Source organism: Pongo abelii, chromosome X (assembly GCF_028885655.2).
Source record: "Pongo abelii isolate AG06213 chromosome X, NHGRI_mPonAbe1-v2.0_pri, whole genome shotgun sequence".
Taxonomy (NCBI): domain Eukaryota; kingdom Metazoa; phylum Chordata; class Mammalia; order Primates; family Hominidae; genus Pongo; species Pongo abelii.
In genome coordinates, this window is record NC_072008.2 from 158,081,677 (window position 1) to 158,102,660 (window position 20,984).

A 20,984-nucleotide genomic window follows, 5' to 3' on the forward strand; every position below is an offset into this window, starting at 1 on the left:
ATTCACCTGCCTCAGCCTCCCGAATAGCTGGGATTACAGGTGTGTGTCACCACGCTCGGCTAATTTTTTTTATTTTTAGTAGAGACGGGGTTTCACCGTGTTAGCCAGGGTGGTCTCTCTCCTGACCTCGTGATCCACCACCTTGGCCTTCCAAAGTGCTGGGATTACAGGTGTGAGCCACCACACCTGGCCCCCCCTTTTTTTTGAGACAAAGTCTCACTCTGTCACCTAGGCTGGAGTACAGTGAGTGGCACAATCATGGCTCCCTGCAGCCTTGACCTCCCAGGCTCAAGTGATCCTCCTGCCTCAGCCTCCTGAGTAGCTGGGACTACAGACCTGTACCACCAGGTACAGGTCTGTCTTTGGATCTTGAGTGCATCTAAGAGTATCAGCCTTGGTTCAGTGTCATGGTCCACTTGGATATGACAGAAACAAACACCCAAAGGGGCTTTAGGAGAGCTCTAGGTGGGAGAGAGGTGTAGCAGGGGCCTAGAACTCAAATACTGGAGGGGGAAGTGATGAGGAAGAGACAAGGATGGAATGCACTTCAAGATTCTTACCTCCTCCGAAGCCTAAAATGCTGCTGCACTTCAGCTTTGATACTGTCTAGAGGTTTGAAGTGCACTGGACTGTCACTCCTTGCTATAGACCAGGAATTCTCAAACATTCAAATCCTGTGTCTTAGCAATCACTGTCAAGGGACTGAGCTCTTAACATGATGGAAACCAAACTCTCTCTCCTATTTTTTTTTTCAACGAACAACACTGATGTGTTTACAGACACTTTGTCAGCATAGTTATGATTTTTTGTGAGTTTCAAGAGCAAGATCAATTGCTGAAAAGTTATTGGACATAAATGTAATTGCTACAGAACATCAAAGTAATTTGTTGATAGGCAAGGGAACCAGAATTGGGAGAAATGTGGGATGTTCGTGCTTAGTCCTAGTGAGGTGAAGGTCACAGATGGAAATTGGGGGTGGGTGTAAGGAGGGTGGTCAGGAAACAACACGTGACACTTGCAGATGGGCAAGAGTGTTGAAAAAGGGCCAATGCTAAGTAATGAAAAGGCAGTACACTACAGCAAGTGAGTGCTCAGGCACTGCCATGGACTCTCAGGATGGCCTTGGGAAAGTTAGCAAAAATATTTGGAACCCATTTTCCTCATGTGTAAAATGGGGATGATAATGCCTGGGATGTAGTAAGTGTTTAATAACTATCACTTAATGTTATTACTATCTTTAATTATTCTAAAATCTTATGCTTTTCTACTGCTGTAAATCTAAATTCACTAGCTATGGTTGAATATGAGCCCCATTCCAAGGGAGGTTTATTGCTTAAATATAAAAGTAACATAAGGAGGATGGTTTCATCTCCAAGGAACTCTTATAACAAGGGACCTGAGGACAGATTCCCTGTCAAGTCCCAGCGTAGTTTTTTTTTTTTTTTTTTTTGAGATTTTGAAGAAGAATGAAAGTAACATACTCTTCATAATTAATTTAAAAATTGGCAATATTTTTCAGTTCTACTTGTCTTTTAGATTTCACAGACTGTTTTAATCTTGATAAAATCCTTTCTAATTGTGGAGTTACAATGATTCACTTAAATGCCTCTCCTTATTGACTGTAAACTTTGTGAGGACAGAGACTGTGGTATCTTCATCTCTGGATTCTCACACTTGGTATTACTAAGGCTGGCTCGGAGTATGCACTTTGTGAATGTATTGGGAATAAATGCAGTACTTCAGCTTTTCGACTTAAGGTGCTTTCATGTGTCCCAGTCCTAGAAGAATTCAGGCTAAGTCTAAGGGAAATCAAAAGAAGATCTAAAAGAGATAAAAATTTACTGATAGTTCTATCAGTTCTCAGCTAGATTTTTATAAGATGTCAATTTGGAGAAGAGTATGAATTTAATGGATTAATAGAACATCAAGGTTGGTATATAGGCACATTCCTAGTGAGCAGAAGGTCACAAATGGATGGAAATTGTGACATAGCTAGAAATGTAAAGACCATTAACAATAACTTTGGAATTCCCCTCTGAATCCCACAGTAGACCACTCTCATTGGGAAGTGAAGGCTAGCCTTTGAAATAGAGATTGAAGAAATCAATCAGGGAAAGATAGCACCAGACAATACATCCAGAAGAAAAGCAGAAGCTTTTCTTTTCTTCATATCAGGGGTTTATTGCTTCCTTTACAGATTGATTTCTGTGTTTAATATTAGGACATGCATTGGGAATAATGAAAAACATTAAGTTCTACAGGCTGATTGAATTCCACTTAAAATCTTACAATTCGTGTTTGTCACCTGGATATCTATAGGTCTTATTCACTAGGTTTTATTGTCCAGCTACTGTAACTAGCCGTGATAATGTGTACATTTGAGTAGCAGACTTCAGATTAATTTTCCTTTTTCAGGAAGTAAAGTCCTGCAAGGATGTCTTGTTCTTCTACTGGAAATCAAAGGAATGATGAACTTCCCTTTGCCTATTGGGGGTGGAGGTAGCCCTGGGCAGTTATAGATAGTGTGAGACAGCACTTTAACCACTAGATGCAAGAAACTTGGAATTGATTTGTCTTGTAAATGCTTCCACAGGCCATTACCCATTCTCTAACCCTTTGAAACGTCTTTAGACATGATGGGGTTGGTGAACCTCACACAGAATTCACTATGGAAATTAAATACGCTGGATTTCTCTGGAATTATTTATTCTGTAAAATCCTAGGACTCCTAGGGACCACATCTCTTTGATTTTGGTATTCTAAATTCTCATTTCCTCTATTTTGTCATCTCATTGTATAGGACCGTATTCTGTCACTGCACTTTGCAAAGAGAAGGGTGAGCTGTTAAGGTAACATAGTTTGTACCAAGTTTTCTATATCATCTTTTGTACTTATATACATTTAATTTGATTGAAAAAATACCCAATGCTTTGTGTCTGTGGTGCACAGTTCTAGATGTTTTAGGATATAGAAAGTGGAATAAGCCTTCCTTGTCCCGAGGAAGCTTACATTCTAGTGGAAGAATAAGAAAAATGCACATAAAGGGCAAGGTTTGGAAAAGAGGTCTTCAAAGGAAAGACTTAGGGGTAATCCAGGAAGACTTCTTGGAAGCAGTGGCATAGGTATATAAGGAAATCCAGTGAACTTTTTAACTCTTATACCAGACTCTCTGGATTCAAATCTTTGATCTACTACTTACTAGCTGGTTGATCTTGGGCTACCTTTCTGTGACTCAGTTTTTTCATCTATAAAGTGAAGATAACATCAGATCATACCTCAAAAAGATGTGAGAATCAAATAAATTATTTGCTGCAGAGGGCTTCAAGCAGGGCCTTTCCAGTAGTCTGGGATAATGGGGGACCCAGGGGAGGGCTTTAAGTGGAAGGACAGATCAAGTCAGTGTATAAGATCATATTGGCCGCTGGTTGAGGATGGACTAGAGGGGGCAAAAATGGAGACCATGGAGGAAGAGGTGGTTGCAGGAATTGAGGTGAAAGGACCTGAGCTTGAGGCCTGGCATCGAGGATTGGTATGAGCAGGCAAGTGTGAGCGATAGTACAGAGATGGGATCCAAGGACAGACAGGCTATGGATGCTGGTCAGATGGGCCCAAACCAGGGCAGAGAAGGAAGAGATGTTATGAAAATTGACTTGGCAACCATCATTTGCAAGAATAGATTGATGATATTCATGCTTGAGTATTTTGTCATATAACTGGGATTTTCTCTGCTAATATCCAGGTAAATATGAACACCTGGCTTTCTACTCCTTTCAGAGGATTGTTATACAATAAATGTAGAAATTGAATTCTACCGAATTTTTGTTGTTTCAACCAAGGAAGGAGAATGTTGCATTCTGTTGATAAATAAGGGAGGGAAAGTAACAAACATTTAATCACCTGCCTGATACTGATCAGCAGAATTCTTACGTGGCTTAGGGATTCTGGAGGAAAGGGCTGTGGGAAGGGCACTCAGTTTGACCATGGAAGAGGAAGCAGATTGCTTTGGGGCTTCATGTACAACCCAGGAAAATGCTGGCGGACAGGATGTAGAAGACTGCATCAGAGAGGGTAGCTAGAGAGCTTTCCTGCGCTAGAGTGAATGTGAAGGCTGTTACAAAAGCTTAGGCGGTGTTGTCCAGAGAATGTAGTGGTTATAAACTGAATTCTGAAGTTTCCCACTTATTCATATACTCACTTTCACATCAACTGGGCCTCCAAAATAGTTTAGAGAGCTTTTAGAGTAATCACTTCAGAGTTTAGTAAGAGAGAAAGAAAGTGGGTAGTGTAGCAAGACAGGGAAAGATCACCTTCCTTGAGAGTTGAAAAGCACTACAGAGGAGATGGTGAAGCAAATGTTTACAGACTGATTTTCCAGTGCTGTCAGGTACTAGCTATGTAACTTCAGACAGGCTACTTAAACTCTGAGTCTCAGTACCCTCATGTGGGAAATGGGAGTAATAAGCACCTATCGAACAGGGCTGTTGTAAGGATTAAATGGTGACTTGTGAAATACACAGGACCTAGTATGTATGTAGTAATCTCAGTAAATGTTGGTTATTATGGCTCTACCTCTGCTACCACTGCCCTACTTCAAGGCCCCAACCTCTCCCAGCTGAACTCCTTGGGTCTTCTAACTTAAGTGCTTCTCAAAGGTTAGCGTGCGTAGACATGGCTTAGAGAACTTCATGCCATGATGATTCTGATTCTACATGTCTGCGGCATCCCTAGAACTTGCCATCTTTCGTGAAGCTTCTAGTTCAGTATTGATTACTCTCTTGCCCCTTGCCCTGAATCAGTGGATTTATATAGGTGCCAGTCTTCCCACAAGCCTGTGTACTGCCAGGGTGTGGCAGGGACAGGGGTTGAATTGCTGAGATTTCAGAACTGGCAGGAGCACAGAAGGGTTTTATGGACTTAATTGGAATAAGACTGGGATTAATCATTTAATGGATTGCTGATCTGTTTTAGAGCCTGCAGAAATTTTTGCTGGACTATCTAGAAACTTGAAATATTCTGCCGGAATGTTCAGGGATGCAAGAAATCTTCTGTTTCTTTAGTATTCCTTATTGTCTCGACTAAGAGAACATGGCATATGAATTCCCAAAAGGGGGAAATAAGTAAGAAATACCTTTTTAAATCTGACTTTGTTTCTTTACAGATCTGGGTTTGCCCCCCCCCTTTTTTTTTGTATCTATCTTTTAGGAACAGGATTTAGGATTAGCTGGGTGAGAGGAGGTGTTCAGCAAACTTTGGCTGACCATTTGCATTTTTCCAGGTAGGACTCAGCGTTCCCTCATTCATTTATTCATCCACCAAACATTTATTCAACATGGGTTTTCTACCAGGCACAGTTTAGAGTGCTAGGAATACAATAAGTGACAAAATTGGCCTGACCCTGTTCTCAGAAGGGGCCACAAAATATGCACCTGTGCTCAGAATGCACCTCAGCTTTGGTCTAGGAAAGATTGGGCATTTTACCTATGCAGGTATGTGTGTATGTGTGTGTGCGTGCTTCCGTGGAATTGAGTTCATTTTCTTCATTGCTTGGATTCCCTCACAACGTTGCTCAGGTCAGGGTCTATGCTTGTGCAGTGAGAGCTTACTGAAAGAACTAAGGTTAGAGAAAAGCACAGCCAGTCAGTAGGGATACCTCAAAAAAACCAGGACACCTGATTCTGTTCCTGGATCTCTTTTGGAGCATGACTTTGCCACTTGCCTTTCCTGGCATATTCAGTGTGGTGTATGGCATGCATATTACGTAATCCAGCTTAGATTAATTTACATTCTTGATTTTATCCGTTGGAAAGTTATGTTCCCTTAAGATGGATGAGTAACTGATAAAATATTGTCTTATGAGTTGTAATTTTTGAAGGAATTTTGATTGAAAATAAATTGGAAATTTCCACTGACTTGGTTGATATGTTTATATCATACACATTTAACATCATTACTGTCTACTTGAGAATTGTAAATATTTCATTATTTCTCACTGATTAAATGCCTTTAATAAACCTTATACGAGAAGATGACTTCACTCACATTGATGAAATGTGCCATAATGCATTTTCCCCTATAAACTTAAAACAAATTCTTGGAACCGTATTGAGATTTGAAAGACCATTTTCCTTTGCTCGAGCAATTGTTTATAAAGAGTGTGTACGTGTCTCTCTCTATATAAAGACAGAGTTGATCCCTGATAGTGCACAGCAATTTTTATAACTACAAATATATGATGTGATTATCTTCCACAATAGCATTTTAAATTCTTTGAGGTTTTTACTTTAAAATAAACAAATATTGTAACCAAAGTAATTATCCAAAGATGTATTAGTCTCTGCATTCTGCCTTTCTTCTGACCTTCTCTGGTTTTCTTTAAAATTCCACGTAAACATTTTAAATGATGTTTACATGAATTGAACACTTTCTGGCCATTACTGCACTGGGAGGCCACAGAGCTTTCCTTCTCTCTGTCAGTCTGGCTAAGCTGACTGACAGACTGGGTGAGGGAGGACAGACTGATCTGCAGAGCACATTTCTGGGTGCTGCTGAAATAGTACTCATTCTGACAAATCTCTGATTAGGCCTGCCAGGAACTGCCTGTGATTTAGGCAACCCCATAGAGAGGGCAGTTATTCCTGGGTTCTAGAGCACTAACTAGTTAACTTTAACCTCTTCAGATGTGGAAGAGTCAGGATATGTTCTCTCTTAGTCTCTCTTTATGAAAGATAGAATATTGTTCATGATCATACTTTTTGCATCATTAGAAATTACTGCTAACATTTTCAACTTAATTCTGCCCAATTAGGCCCAGAAACTCCAATCCTTGCATTGCTCTTCCTCTGGGACTTTTAATACACCTGCCCATTGCCTGCTGAAGATTCATTCCAGCCCCTTGACTTCTCTACTTTTTTTCTCAGTGAGCTTTCCCCGCATCCCCGCCCCAACTTCTTCACTTAGTCAATCTTTACATCACAGTTCTACACTTCAAGTACTGTGGCTAATATTCTTAGTGTCTCTTGTTCTCCTTGGTGCTCAGAAACACTCGGAACAAGGACTGATCTGATCACCCCCCTTCCCCATTCCTACATGTGGGCTGCTGTGTTGTTGGGGACAATGTCAGTTCTGCGCAGATCATTACCACTACAGAGTTATCCTCTTCTGCCACATGTTGCACCTTACGAGGACATACATTAGGTGCCATGATACCCTGACTCTGCACATAGGCCTGAGACAGCATTTATTCATGACATGTTAGACTTACCTGGTAGGCCCACTGCATGGAGATTGGTCTCCACACAGTTCTCTCATTGTTGCAACAACAGGTGATGTGAAGAAACCTCTCTGTATTGCCAAATTTTTGCCATCACTGCCCCCTCTGAGAAGACTGCATCCTTCTCACAGTCTTTTAGATTTTATACTGCTATTAACAATCTCTAATTAAAGCCATAATTTATTGGGTGGTTGCTGTGAGTCAGTCATAGTGCTAGCCACTTCATATACATTAACTTAATTCGAATAAAAACTTTGGCATGTAGGTATTATAACCCCCATTCTAAAGTTGAGGTAATTGAGACTCATAGAAGTTAAGGACCAAAGGTCACACATCTATAAACAGAGAGTTGGGATTTAAACCCAGGTCCAATTGATTCCAGAGCCCAGTCTCTTCACTCTTCAACACTGGTGTCCATATTATTTTTGAGAGGAGTTTCTTAATTCTGAGTGGCACACATACTAATTGTAACAAACTTTAAAAATATAAAAAAAAATTTACTTGCTCATTGTCCTATCACTAAAGGACACCTTGTGAATGCTTTGCTTTTATTTCTCATTCTGTTTTCTACACAATATTGCATTTGATCATTTGCTTAACATGATTGGGTTCATATAGCACATACAATCCTATAACCTTTTCCAGACAACATTATAAGAAGTATTTTTCATAATACAGATTCTCTGAAAACATGCTTTTCACTAGCCTCTGCATTGATTACAAAACATGAAAAATCTACTGGGGAGTGTCACAAATGAGATATTCCATGAAATAAGAAATGTAATCTGGGGTGGGAGGATAAAGGGAGCTTGGACTCCTAGTCCTGGGCAAATGTTACTCTATTTGAAAATAAAGAATGCCACAAATATAGACATTTCCCATGCAACTGCACTAAAATTCAACTTTAAAAGGCAGAACAGGCAAAGGTGGATGAGTACAAGTTATTTATCTGAATTTGTGAAGGATTTGTTGGAAAGGACATCAGCCCTGAGATATGTAAGTAAACTCATGAATTACAGTGCTTTGGTCTTTATTCTAAAACTCTTTCCTGTCCCCTAGGTTTGCATTCAGAAAGTCACGATCTTGCAATTCTTGCTCCTCAGCCTGGTTTCTCTCCTTCCACGGCTGTCAGGTGTAGTAAAAGTTTGGCATTGTAAAGTAGTCCATGGATGGTGGAAGATTTAATACCTTGAACCTAATCTCATAGTAAATGGGTCCTGGACTCATTCTCAGGACATGTTCCACTTTCACTTTTTATTTTTATTTTTATTTTTACTTTTATTTGAGATGGTCTCACTCTGTCGCCCAGGCTGGAGTGCAATGGTGCCATGTCATCTCACTGCAACCTCCGCCTCCCAGGCTCAAGCGATCCTCCCACCTCAGCCTCCACAGTAGCTAGGTCTACAGGTGCACACCACCATGCCGAGCTTATTTCTTATATTTTCACCATGTTGCCCAGGCTGGTCTTGAACTCCTGGGCTCAAGCTATCTTCCTGCCTTGACCTCCCGAAGTGCCGGGATTGCAGGTGTGAGGCACTGCACCCAGCCAGGACATGCTTGACTTTGATTCTAATTCAGGATTACAACTTTAGTGTCATTTAGTCCTGAAATATTTGTTCTGGGAGATATGGCACATGACATGTATGTCACATAGGTCCCAGATAGAACTCCTGCAGTATGTTTCAGGAACATTAGCAACAGGAGCCCAGATTTTGATCAGCAAGTCGCTTGTCTCTAGAAAAGGTTGGTATTGCTGTGGAGCTTGAGCTGTAAGTCTGATATTTGGGTCTTGGAAGTTTTGAGACTGAGAGAGTTAGACTGGGGATTCTTTTGACTGTGGGCCTTATCCCAATTAGACACTGATAAATCTATATTATCATAGTAGTCATGCTGGAAAGTATATATCTAAGTGATTCTCAACTACAGAGAGCCAATGATGAATTAAATCCACCTATTCAGTGGATTTAAGCTTTATAATAAGCTTTGATGTCTAGTAGGCACACCCTGTATATTGCTGTTGTTCTTCAAAGTTATTGTAGATATTTTGGCCCTTTACTTTCCACAGGAATTTTGCAATTAACTTGTGAAGTTACATAGAAAAACAAAGCAAAGCAAAACAAAAAAAACTTACTGGTTTGATCAGAATTATGTTAATTTGTACATTAGTTGGGAAGATCTGATAAATTGATGATATTGAGACATCCCTTACACAGACTTCGCATTGTCACTGCATTTATTTATTTTATGTGATTCAATAAAGCCTTATTATTTCTAGTGTAGTATTTCTGTGCATTTTTGTTAAATTAGCTACTAAGCGCTGTATAGTTTCCTTTCTATATGAAGAAACCTATAAATGTTATTTAAGAACATGAAAAACAGGTTTCAATAATTGTAGAGAGAGAACTTTTCTTGATGGAAATATATACCATAAAGATGTATGATGTAATTTTAATAAATTACAATTAGATTATTGAAGTTTTTGGAATTTAAAATTAATTTTTATAGTAAATCATTTTGAAATATTTTCCAATTTTCTTTGGGGTTTCTTCTTTGACCCACAGATTGTTTAGAAGTATGATATTTAACTTCCAAATATTTGAGGGGTTTCCAGATATTTGTTTGTTTAGTATTGATTACTAATTTAATCCTGTTGTGGTCAGAGGACAAAATCTGTGGATTTTAATGCTTTAAATTTATTGAAACAGTAGATGTTGAATCTTACTGAATGTTCCATATACAGTGGAAGATAATGTACGTTCCATAGCTGCCTGGATGTGGTGTTCTGTAAATATTATTGCTGGTAATGTTAAGTCTTCAATATCCTTATTTATTTTCTCTTTATTTATTCTATTGATTACTAAGGGAAGTATTTAAATTACCAACTCTTAATTGTGGATTTATTTATTTCTTCTTTCATTTATGTCCATTTTTACTTCACTGTAAGGCTTTGTAGTTAGATGTAAACATATTTAGGGTTGTTAAGTTTTCTTTATTGACTTCCTTTATCATTATGAAATGTCCCTCCTTTTCCCTAGTGATATATTTATCCTAGAGTCTACTTTGTGTAATATTAATATAGTCACCCAAATCTTTTACTATTAGGGCTGAGTGGTATATATGTTTTTATCCCACTTTTTTGTAGTTATTTAAGTTTATTTTTTATTTTATTTTTTAAAATTTTATACTCTAAGTTCTAGGGTACATGTGCACAATGTGCAGGTTTGATATATAGGTATACATGTGTCATATTGGTTTGCTGCACCCATCAACTCGTCATTTACATTAGGTATTTCTCCTAATGCTATCCCTCCCCCAACCCCTCACCCGCCGACAGGCCCCAGTGTGTGATATTCCCTGCCCTGTGTCCAAGTGTTCTCATTGTTTGATTCCCACCTATGAGTGAGAACATGCAGTGTTTGGTTTTCTGTCCTTGTGATAGTTTGCTGAGAATGATGGTTCCCAGCTTCCTCCATGTCCCCGCAAAGGACATGAACTCATCCTTTTTTATGGCTGCATAGTATTCCATGGTGTATATGTGCCACATTTTCTTAATCCAGTCTATCATTGATGGACATTTGGGTTGGTTCCAAGTCTTTGCTATTGTGAATGGTGCTGCAATAAACATATGTGTGCATGTGTCTTTACAGTAGCATGATTTATAATCCTTTGGGTATATACCCAGTAATGGGATGGCTGGGTCAAATGGTATTTCTAGTTCTAGATCCTTGAGGAATCGTCACACTGTCTTCCACAATGGTTAATCCCACTTTTAACCTGTGTCTTTATAATTAAATTGAGTTTCTTATAGACTATACATATAGTTTGGTCTTGCTTTTTAAAAATCTATTCAACAATCCTAAACTACATTTGTGTGTTTAGTCCATTAATAATTTATATTATTATTATTATTATTATTATTTTGAGATGGAGTTTCACTCTGTCACCCAGGCTGGAATGCAGTGGCACAGTCTCGGCTCACTGCAAGCCCCGCCTCCCGGGTTCGAGCCATTCTCCTGCCTCAGCCTCCCGAGCAGCTAGGACTACAGGCGCCTGCCACCACGCCCGGCCAATTTTTTGTATTTTTAGTAGAGACTGGGTTTCACCGTGTTAGCCAGGATGGTCTCGATCTCCTGACCTCGTGATCCACCCACCTCAGCCTCCCAAAGTGCTAGGATTACAGGTGTGAGCCACCACGCCCAGCCAATAATTTATATTATTATGAGTATGTTTTGATTTAAGTCTACCATCTTACTATATGTTTTCTGTTTGTCCTATTTGATTGCTGTTTCCATTGTCTTCTTTTTTCTGCTTTCTTTTGGATTAAATGAGCTTTTAATTAGTATTCCATTTTATCTCTTTTTTGATTTATAATCTATATCTGTGCCTTTTATTTGTTGCTCTAGGCAGTTTGTCATATACATCTTTAATTTATTACAGTCTGCCATGGATTAATATTGTGCCACTTCATGTATAATGTAAGAAGCTTACAGCAGCAGATTTCTATTTTCCACCCTCCCGTCCTTTGTGCTATCATTGTCACAGGTTTTACTTCAGCATGTATTATAAACTCTAGAATATTTTGCTTTTACATCAATTATCTTTTAAAGAAATTAAGAGAAACATTCTTTTATATTTATGAACATATATATTCTTGCCAGTGCTTTTCATTCCTCTGTGTAGATCTGAGATTCCACCTGGGATCATTTTCCTTCTACCTGAGGTACTTCCTTTAACATTTCTATTAAAGCTGGTATGCTTCTCATTGACTTCTTTCAGATTTTGTTCACCTGAAAATATTTTTAGTTTTCTCAAAGGGTGTATTTTTGCTGGATGTAGAATTTAGGTTGATTTTCCAATCCCCTCTTCCCAGCACTTTAAAGATGTTTCATTGTCTTTTGGTTTGAGTTGTTCTGATGGGAAGCCAGACAGAAAACATTATTTTTCCTCCTGTATTAAATGTATCTTTTATTTCTGTTTGCTTTTAAGATTTCTGTTTAAAATTGGTTTTCAGCAATTTTAGTTTTTCTTTGTGTTTATTTTATTGGGTTCACCAATATTCTTGGATATATGAGTTTATATTTTTCATCCAGTATGGCAAAAAAATTGGTAATTATTTTTCCAAAAACTATTTTTGCCTCCCTCTTCTGGGAATCTAGTTACTTATATTTTAGATTGCCTGATACCATCCCACACTGAGAGAGACTGCTCCTTTTCCTCTACTCTGGCTGGATACAACTCAAATGTCTTCCACCTATGCATGAACTATGGTGGTTGTTTAGTTTTGTATTCATACCATTTGTTCTCTCCCTGGTAGTTTTGATCTTTGACTGGTCTTGTAGAATGTCACCTTGCAGGCCGGGCGCAGTGGCTCACGCCTGTAATCCCAGCACTTTGGGAGGCTGAGGCGGGCGGATCACGAGGTCAGGAGATGGAGACCATCCTGGCTAACACGGTGAAACCCCGTCGCTACTAAAAATACAAAAAAAAAAAAAAAAAAAAGTACCGGGCGTTGTGGCAGGCCCCTGTAGTCCCGGCTACTCGCGAGGTTGAGGCAGGAGAATGGCATGAACCCAGGAGGCAGAGCTTGCAGTGAGCCGAGATCGTGCCACTGTACTCCAGCCCTGGCGACAGAGTGAGACTCTGTCTCAAAAAAAACAAAAAACAAAAAACGTGTGCAGATTTCTGGAACTCTTTTTCCCCCAGAGCTCCCTTCTTTCTGATACTCTGCTCCACAAATTGTAACCATCTTTCTTGGTTTTCTGAACTCTTATGTCTGTCTCCTAAAACTTAATGAGACCACTTTATTCTGGTTGAGATCCTTCTCCCTCAATCATGGTCTGGAAGTGCCCTCAGGTAGAAATCTGGGATTTCTGTGGAGCTCTTCTCATTTTTGCTCTTATCTCAAAGATCACAGGCATGTGCTACCTGCTTTCCAGTGTCTTAAAACAGGCATTTCCTATAATTTGTCCAGTTTCCTAGTTGTTCATGGCAGGAGGACTGTTCCCACATCATTTATTCTAGAGTGATAAGCAGCAATCCTGTCTTAGTCTGTTTTCTGTTGTTATAACAGAATACCTGAGACTGCGTAATTTATAAAGAAAAGAGGTTTATTTAACTCAAGGTTCTGCAGGATGAGAAGAAGTTCAAGGGCATGGCCCTAGCTTCTGGCAAGGGATTTTGCACTACATCACAACATGGCAGAGAAAGTCTAAGGGGAAGGGGACATGTGCAAAAAGTGAGGCAAGCAGGAGGAGGAACTTCAGCTTCTAACAACCCAGTCTCTCAGAAGCTAATCCATTCCCCTGAGAAGTAATCCTGTATCAGGAGAGTGAGAACTCACTACCAGGAGAATGGCACCAAGCCATTCATAACCCAGACCTTCTCACTAGGCTCCACCTTCCAGCACTGCCTCTTTTTAAGGATCAAATTTCAACATGAGTTTTGGTGGAGACAGGAAACCACAACCAAACCATAGCAGACCTCTATAACTTTTTGTTGCTATTGTATGTTTTAAAAATATTTCCTAATTTTGGTTGCTGGTATGTAGGAACAAATTGATTTTTAAATATTAATCTTGTACACAGCAACCTTGCTGGACTATTTTATTTCTAATAATTTGCAGAATTTCTTAGGTTTTCTATGTAGATAATCAGAGTGTTCATGAATGCAAACAGTTTTATTTTTCCTTTCCAATAATTATCCATTTTATTTACTTTTCTTGCCTTAAGGCATTGGTTAGCACCTTTAGCACTGTGTTAAGTGTTTTAGCAACCACTCTTTTTTTTCCTGACACTAAAAAATTCCTTTAATGTTCTACCTTTAGGAGGTTTGTATGTTTCTGGTTGATATATTTTATCAGGTTAAGGAACTTGCTGTCTATTCCTAGTCTGTTAAGAATATTTTCAAAAATCATATGTGTGTATTAAATGACATCAAATGTGTTTTTCTGAATCTACTGAAATGATCACATGCTTTTTCTCTTTTTAACTGGGATGTTGAATTATATATTTTTTCTAATGTGAAAGTATCCTGATATTTCTGGATTAACTCCACTTTCTTAATACCCTGCTGGTTTGGGTTTTTACAATTTATTTAGAGTTTTTTCATATGGATCATAAACAAAACTGACATAAAATTTCTCTTTTTGATGCTGCCTTTCTCTGGTTTGGTATGAAGAATATACTAGCATTATAAAATTGATTGGGTAATTTCTCTTTTTATGTGTTTTCTAGTGTAATCTGCATGAGATAGGAGATACCTATCAGTTCTCTAAATGTTTAGAAGCATCCATTTGCAAAATCATCAGGTTTTGTTTAGATTTGTTTAGGTTATTTTCTGTGGATGCATTTTTAACTACCGAATTTATTTATTTAGATTTGTAGAGTTTATTCAGGTTTTCTTTGTATCCTTAAATAGGTTTGGGTAAAATTCATTTTCCAAGGCAGTATCCCATTTTATCTGTTTCTCTGTTTTTAAATTTATGGGTATAAAGTTGATCATACTGCTTTTTACTATGTTGTATTTATAATATGCCCTTTCATTCCAAAATGCATCCTCTCCCATGTTTCTTGATTAATCTTGTATAACAATGCTTTATTTATTTCACTAGTTTTTATTTTAAGAAACCGTTTTAAGATTTCTGTTCTATCTTTATTTTTATTGCATTATTTTCTGGTCCTATTATTTTCTTCTCCTTTCTTTAGCTTTACTTTTATTTTTAAATTATTTTGTTTACTAATTTATTAATTTTGTTTGTTTATTTGTTTGTTTGAAATGGAGTCTCACTCAGTCGCCTAGGCTGGAGTGCAGTGGTGCGATCTCAGCTCACTGCAATCTCCGCCTCCCAGGTTCAAGCAATTCTGCTGCCTCAGCCTCCAGAGTAGCTGGGATTATAGGTGCCTGCCACCACGCCCAGCTAAGTTTTGTATTTTAGTAGAGAGAGGGTTTTACCACGTTGCCGAGGCTAGTCTCGAACTCCTGACTTCAGGTAATCTGCCCGCCTCGGCCTCCCAAAGTGCTGAGATTACAGGCGTGAGCCACTGCGCCCGGCCAACTTACTAATTTTGTTTACTAATTTGTTTACTAGTTTTTGTTTACTTTTTTTCCTAATAGGCATTTAAGACTAAAAGCTTTGGTACTACTTTAGCTGCATTTTACTTTAATATATTTGTAATATGTGGTATACTTGTAATACTTTAGTTCTGAGTATTTTCTGCTTTTCAGAGCTATTTAGGAAGTTTTGTTATTTTGAATGTTCAAATCAATCAGGTTTTATACTGTCTTTTAATTATTGATTTCTAATTTAATTGTATTTGGGCCAGAAAATACGGTCTATATGATAATATTCTTTGGTATGTATTGATCTTTTTTATGGCTTAGAATGGCTTAGCTGTTTTTTGTGCTCTGAGATTTCACTGTGATATTTCTAGGTGTGGTTTTATTTTGATTTATCCAGATTGGGTCACATCTTCCATTCTGGAAAATTTAAAATCATCTCCTTACTGCTCATCTCCCCTTGCTATTATGCCCATCTGTAACCCCTCTTAGACATATACTGTGCCTTCCCATTTTGTCCTTCATGTCTCATAACCTCTTGTTTCATATTTTCCAACCCATTTTTCCAACTGTATGGCAAGTTTCCTCATAGCTCTGTTCCACTTACTAATTTCCTTATCTGAAGTTTCTAATACATTGTTCAATCCATCTTTTAAAAATTAGTTTCATTGAATATATCTATTTATATTATTTCTAATTCATCTTTCTCCACATCTATTTGAAGTTCTTGGGGGTTTCATACTGTTGGGGTATGTGTGTGTGTGTCCCTTATTTTGGGGATTGATAGATTATTTCCTTATGCATTTTCTAATTTTGAATGGTGAGCTCATCTTCAACAGTGCCTTATTTGTGGAAATTCTGTGGAATCTGTCTTTAGAAAGTATCTCTCTAGAAGGGGTTTATCTTTGCTTTTTCTAGAACCCCAAGGTTGATTCAGTATGGTGGTGTCTTTACTCCTGTACCCAGAGAACATGCTGAGACAGACAAGCTTCCTATTTTCTTCTTTTGTTGGTGGGAGGATTTTTTTTTTTTTTCAATGTAATGTTAGCCTCTGGGAGTCCTGGCTACATGTAGAGAGAGGTGGTGAGTTTTAGTTCCACTTCCCTGTTTGGGTTATTTTTTATCCAATTTTTCTTTTCAATGTAATGTTAGCCTCTGGGAGTTCTGGCTATACATAGAGAGAGGTGGTGATTTTTAGTTTCACATCCCTGTTCAGGTTATTTTTTATCTAGGAGAGCATTAACACCAAGCACGGGTTCAAATTTTGTGCTCAGTACCTTTCCAGTGTTTGACTCCCTGAGCTTTCCCTTACTTAGAGAACATTTAAAGGATGTTTGCTATATTTTAATCACTTTTTTGTAACACATATGTATTGGGATGCCATTGACATCTACCTTGAGGCTTTGGCCTTGAGGTGGTGTATGAGTCTAATTGTACAGCTCAAAGCAGAGGACTTCAGTGATTTCAGGGCTATTGTTTTATATGTCAAGGATTTCTGTGAACATCAACAATAATGCAAATTTTTCCCTTTTGTGGCATGTACATGCTTGGCATGAAGCTTTCAAACTGCATCTGACTTCATTTCCTTAAATTTTCTCAAAGTTAGTGAAAGTTAAATGAATTTAAGGGTATGGAATTAAAACACAAATTAAGGGTATGGAATTAAAATACAAATAATTTGTTTTCTTTTTTTTTGATTAAGTGGTGTAACCACAGAATGTTTTTGTAACTTTTACAAATATATTCATTTGTAATGTTATTATCAAAAATATTCATTGGGGATTACGCAATAAAGCAAGTCTTCAACATCTACATAACATATGAGAGTGTTATTGGTACTTAATGAAAGTCTGTCTTTAAAAGAAGTAGACATTCCTTGAGGGAAAAGTGTTACACAATTGAGAATTTTGATTAGTCTTATTGCTTTACTGTGATTCACCATAGACTGATCTCTTAGTAAAATGTTGCTTCACTTTGATTTCAGGAGTCTTCCTATGTCACTGAATAATGAATGAAGATGAGAGGGAAAAAGAGAAGAGGTATGCATTCATAACTGACTGACATTTCTGTCAAAGCCCTCTCCCTCATCCTCTGTTCCCATTTCACATCTAACAAAATGCTACTTCCTCAGGGAAGCCTAATTCACTCAGAGAAATGTGGTTTCTCCAGTGTTTTTTTTTTCATAACTCTCAGCTCCAACTCTATTATAATACTTAGCACATTACCTATTTACCTGACAGCCCTCTTCCTCAAACTGTGTCCTCCGTGCCTTGCACAGTGCCTGCCCAGAGCTGACTCTAGTGGTTGTCAAATGACTGACAAGTATACAGTCCCTGATATTTTTAGAAGACAGTTTTTGAGCCTTGGCTTGCCTACAGCTTAAATTCATTTGTATTTGAGAAGATAAGTTAACTTATTTTTCCAGAACTTCTAAAATAAATTCAAGTACACTGATCAAAAAGTTTTTGTCAAAAGTTTGCAGTATGATCTGTGGTTCTTAAAAGTAAAAAAAAAAATTAAATTAGCATTTTATGGTTTAGTCTTCTCTCTGAGAAGCAGAATTGGCTTTGAGAGAGCCTCTTGAGTGATTAGAGACCACTTAGAAAGAATTTAATTTTATCATAAACACTTGTTAAAGGAGGTAATAATATATGGTGGAACAAAGACCCATCATTAAATTCAAATTAATTTGGACTTATTTTATATAATTCTTAGGTCACTGTGCCAGGTACTGTGCTGGGCTTTGTTCTGGAAGAGACAAGGAGACAGATATGCTCCCTATCCTCAAGAGCCCCACAGCAAAGGAAGGTGAAGTTGGCTTTCATTTCCTTATTTTAATAATGATTATTATTGCTGCTCTATGGGTAATCAAAGGACTGGATTTTTGCTCAAATATTGACACTAACTTCTCCCTTTCTCTCTTCTTACCTTCTGTTGTTCCATCATCTGAATTCTCCGCCCCACCCTTGCCATTAGTAACCCTGATTGGTTTTCTTTTTCTCAATTAGGGATAAATCTGATGAATCCAAAAAGTCAAAGAAGGCCCAATTAAATGCCGTCTTGGCAAGACTGCGCAAATTACTGCAAATTCATGGCTATCCTGTAAAAGGAGTCAAATCTGAAACATCACAGAGCACCACTGTCCTTTCACAAAAGGAAAAAGGTTTAATTTCTTCAGCCTCCGCCATCCTTATAGGTTTTCGATTAGCCACATTGAAAATTAGCTGTGGGTGGGACAATTTGGTCTCTCACTTTACCTCAGACATTCTTTGGGAGGAATTAATGATTAGAGGAACTCTTGAAGTACCTTCTAATACACAGATTGTTTGTTTCTTTCAATTCACAAGTTTGTACATGGTTGACACTTAAAACGTGATTGAGATTCATGCAAAAGTGGGCCAAGGAAATGAAAATTAATAGAAGCATATGTGGGAAATAATGCAAATTTCTGTATCTTAAGCACTTAAGGGCATGTGGTAAATATTGCTGAGGGAAACATGGCCCCGAGGCTGTAAAATATTACCTACAATATTTTAAGGTTTAACTCAGTAGGTTTAACTGAAAACATCTGAGTGGGTCATGCCCATAAATATGTAATTATGTTGTAATAATCTCTTACCTTAAAATAATTTTTGACCCCATGATACCTCCAGGTATTGCCCTATTTCTGTGCTCTCCTTCACAGAAGAACTTACTGAAATGATGTTATGGGCCCTGTCTCCACTGGCTCACATCCCATTCTTTCTTCAACCCACTTCACTGAGGCTTTAACTCCTACCATTCCACTACAACTGCTTTTGTCAGGAATACCAGTGACCTTCACATTTCTGAATTATTTGGTTTAACTGTCCTCATCTTTCTTGACTTTTCAAAAACATTGGACATGTGACTACTCCCTCCTTTTTGAAATACTTTTCTCTCAGCTTCCGGGACAGCACAATCACCAAGTTTCTTTTCTGGTTCATTGGAGTATTAGTCCACTTTCACACTGCTGCTAAAGACATACCTGAGCCTGGGCAATTTACAAAAGAGAAAGGTTTAATTGGACTTACAGTTCCACATGGCTGGGGAAGCCTCACAATCATTACGGAAGGCGAAAGGCACATGTTACATTGCAGCAGGCAAGAGAGAGAATGAGAGCTAAGCGAAATGGGTTTCCCGTTATCAAACCATCAGCTCTCGTGAGACTTATTCACTACCACGAGAGGAGAACGTGCCCCCATGACTCAATTATCTCCCACCAGGCCCCTCCCACAAACGTGTGGGAATTATGGGAGTACAATTCAAGATGATGTTTTGGCGGGGACACAGAGCCAAACCATACGAATTGGCCACCCTTTATCTGTGTTTTTTTACTTCTTCCTCCCCTTTCAACTTCTAAACATGGGTGTGCCCATGGCTCAGTCCTTGGACTTTTTTCTCTTTTATGTTTACACAGTACTCATTTTCCAGGTTATCTCATCTAGTCCCTTGATTTGAAGTGTTATGTAGATATCAGTGACCTTCACTTTTAAAACCTATCTCCAGCCCTGAACTCCTACCTGAGCTCCTTCCCTGAGAATCATACTTATTATAAAATCGCAAAAGAGTTTTCTACGTGATGTCTTCAATTGCATATTCAATAGAAAGATTAACATGGCCATAAAGGAACTCTTGATACCCCTCCACTGCATTGCCTCTCTCATCCCCACCTCCAGATCTCTTCATATCAGTAACTAGCAACCACCAGTCATTCTGCCAGCCACACAAGCAAAAAATTTAGAAGTCATTCTTGTTTCCTCCACTTCATTCACCATCCTATCCAATTCCTCTGCAATTGTTTTTGGCTTCTACCTCCACAATATGTTTCATATCTATACATTTCTCACCATTTGCGTAGCCTTGATGTACCACCCAAATCCAGGCCACCATCATCTCTTACTTTTTCTTTTTTAAATTGACCAATAAAAATTGTGTGGATTTGTGGCTTAGAACACGGTGTTTTGATATATGTATACATTGTGGAATGGCTAAATCCAGCTAATTGATATATGCATTACCTCACATACTTACCTTTTTCTGATGAGACCACATAAAATCTGCTCTCTTCGCAATTCTCAAGTGTACAGTATACTGTTATTTACTGTAGTCACCATGATGTGCAATAGAACTCTTGAACTTATTCTAACTGAAATCTTATATCCTTTGTCCAACATCTCCCCACTCCTTCATCTCTTACTTTTGATGAAGGTTCATAGCTAGATTCTGCCTCTATCTTTGCTACCCACTTTATTCTGTTTGTAACAAACAACTACAGGGATCTCGTAAAAACCTAACATGCCACTCTCCTGCTTAAAAGCACTTCATGGGCTGGGCACGCTGGCTCACACCTGTCATCTTGGCACTTTGGGAGGCCGAGGTGGGTGGATCACATGAGGTCAGGAGTTCAAGACCAACCTGGCCAACATGGTGAAACCCCATCTCTACTAAAAATACAAAAAATTAACTGGGTGTTGATGGCAGGTACCTGTAGTCCCGGCTACTCGGGAGGCTGAGGCAGGACAATGGCTTGAACCCGGAAGGCGGAGGTTGCAGTGAGCTGAGATTGTGCCACTGCACTCCAGCCTGGGAGAAGGAGCAAGACTCCATCTCAAAATAATAATAATAATAATAATAATAA

General features: G+C 38.4%; 1 protein-coding gene across 1 annotated transcript in view; it reads left to right on the forward strand.

The window, feature by feature from the left end:
• Nucleotides 1-20,984, forward strand: part of PASD1 (PAS domain containing repressor 1) — a 114,754-nt gene that overhangs the window by 17,277 nt on the left and 76,493 nt on the right. Inside the window, exons 2-3 of the mRNA XM_054545198.1 lie at nucleotides 17,310-17,364; nucleotides 18,041-18,133. Coding sequence (XP_054401173.1) covers nucleotides 17,337-17,364; nucleotides 18,041-18,133 — 121 coding nt within the window. The 5' untranslated portion in view covers nucleotides 17,310-17,336. The remainder of the gene's footprint in view (nucleotides 1-17,309; nucleotides 17,365-18,040; nucleotides 18,134-20,984) is intronic.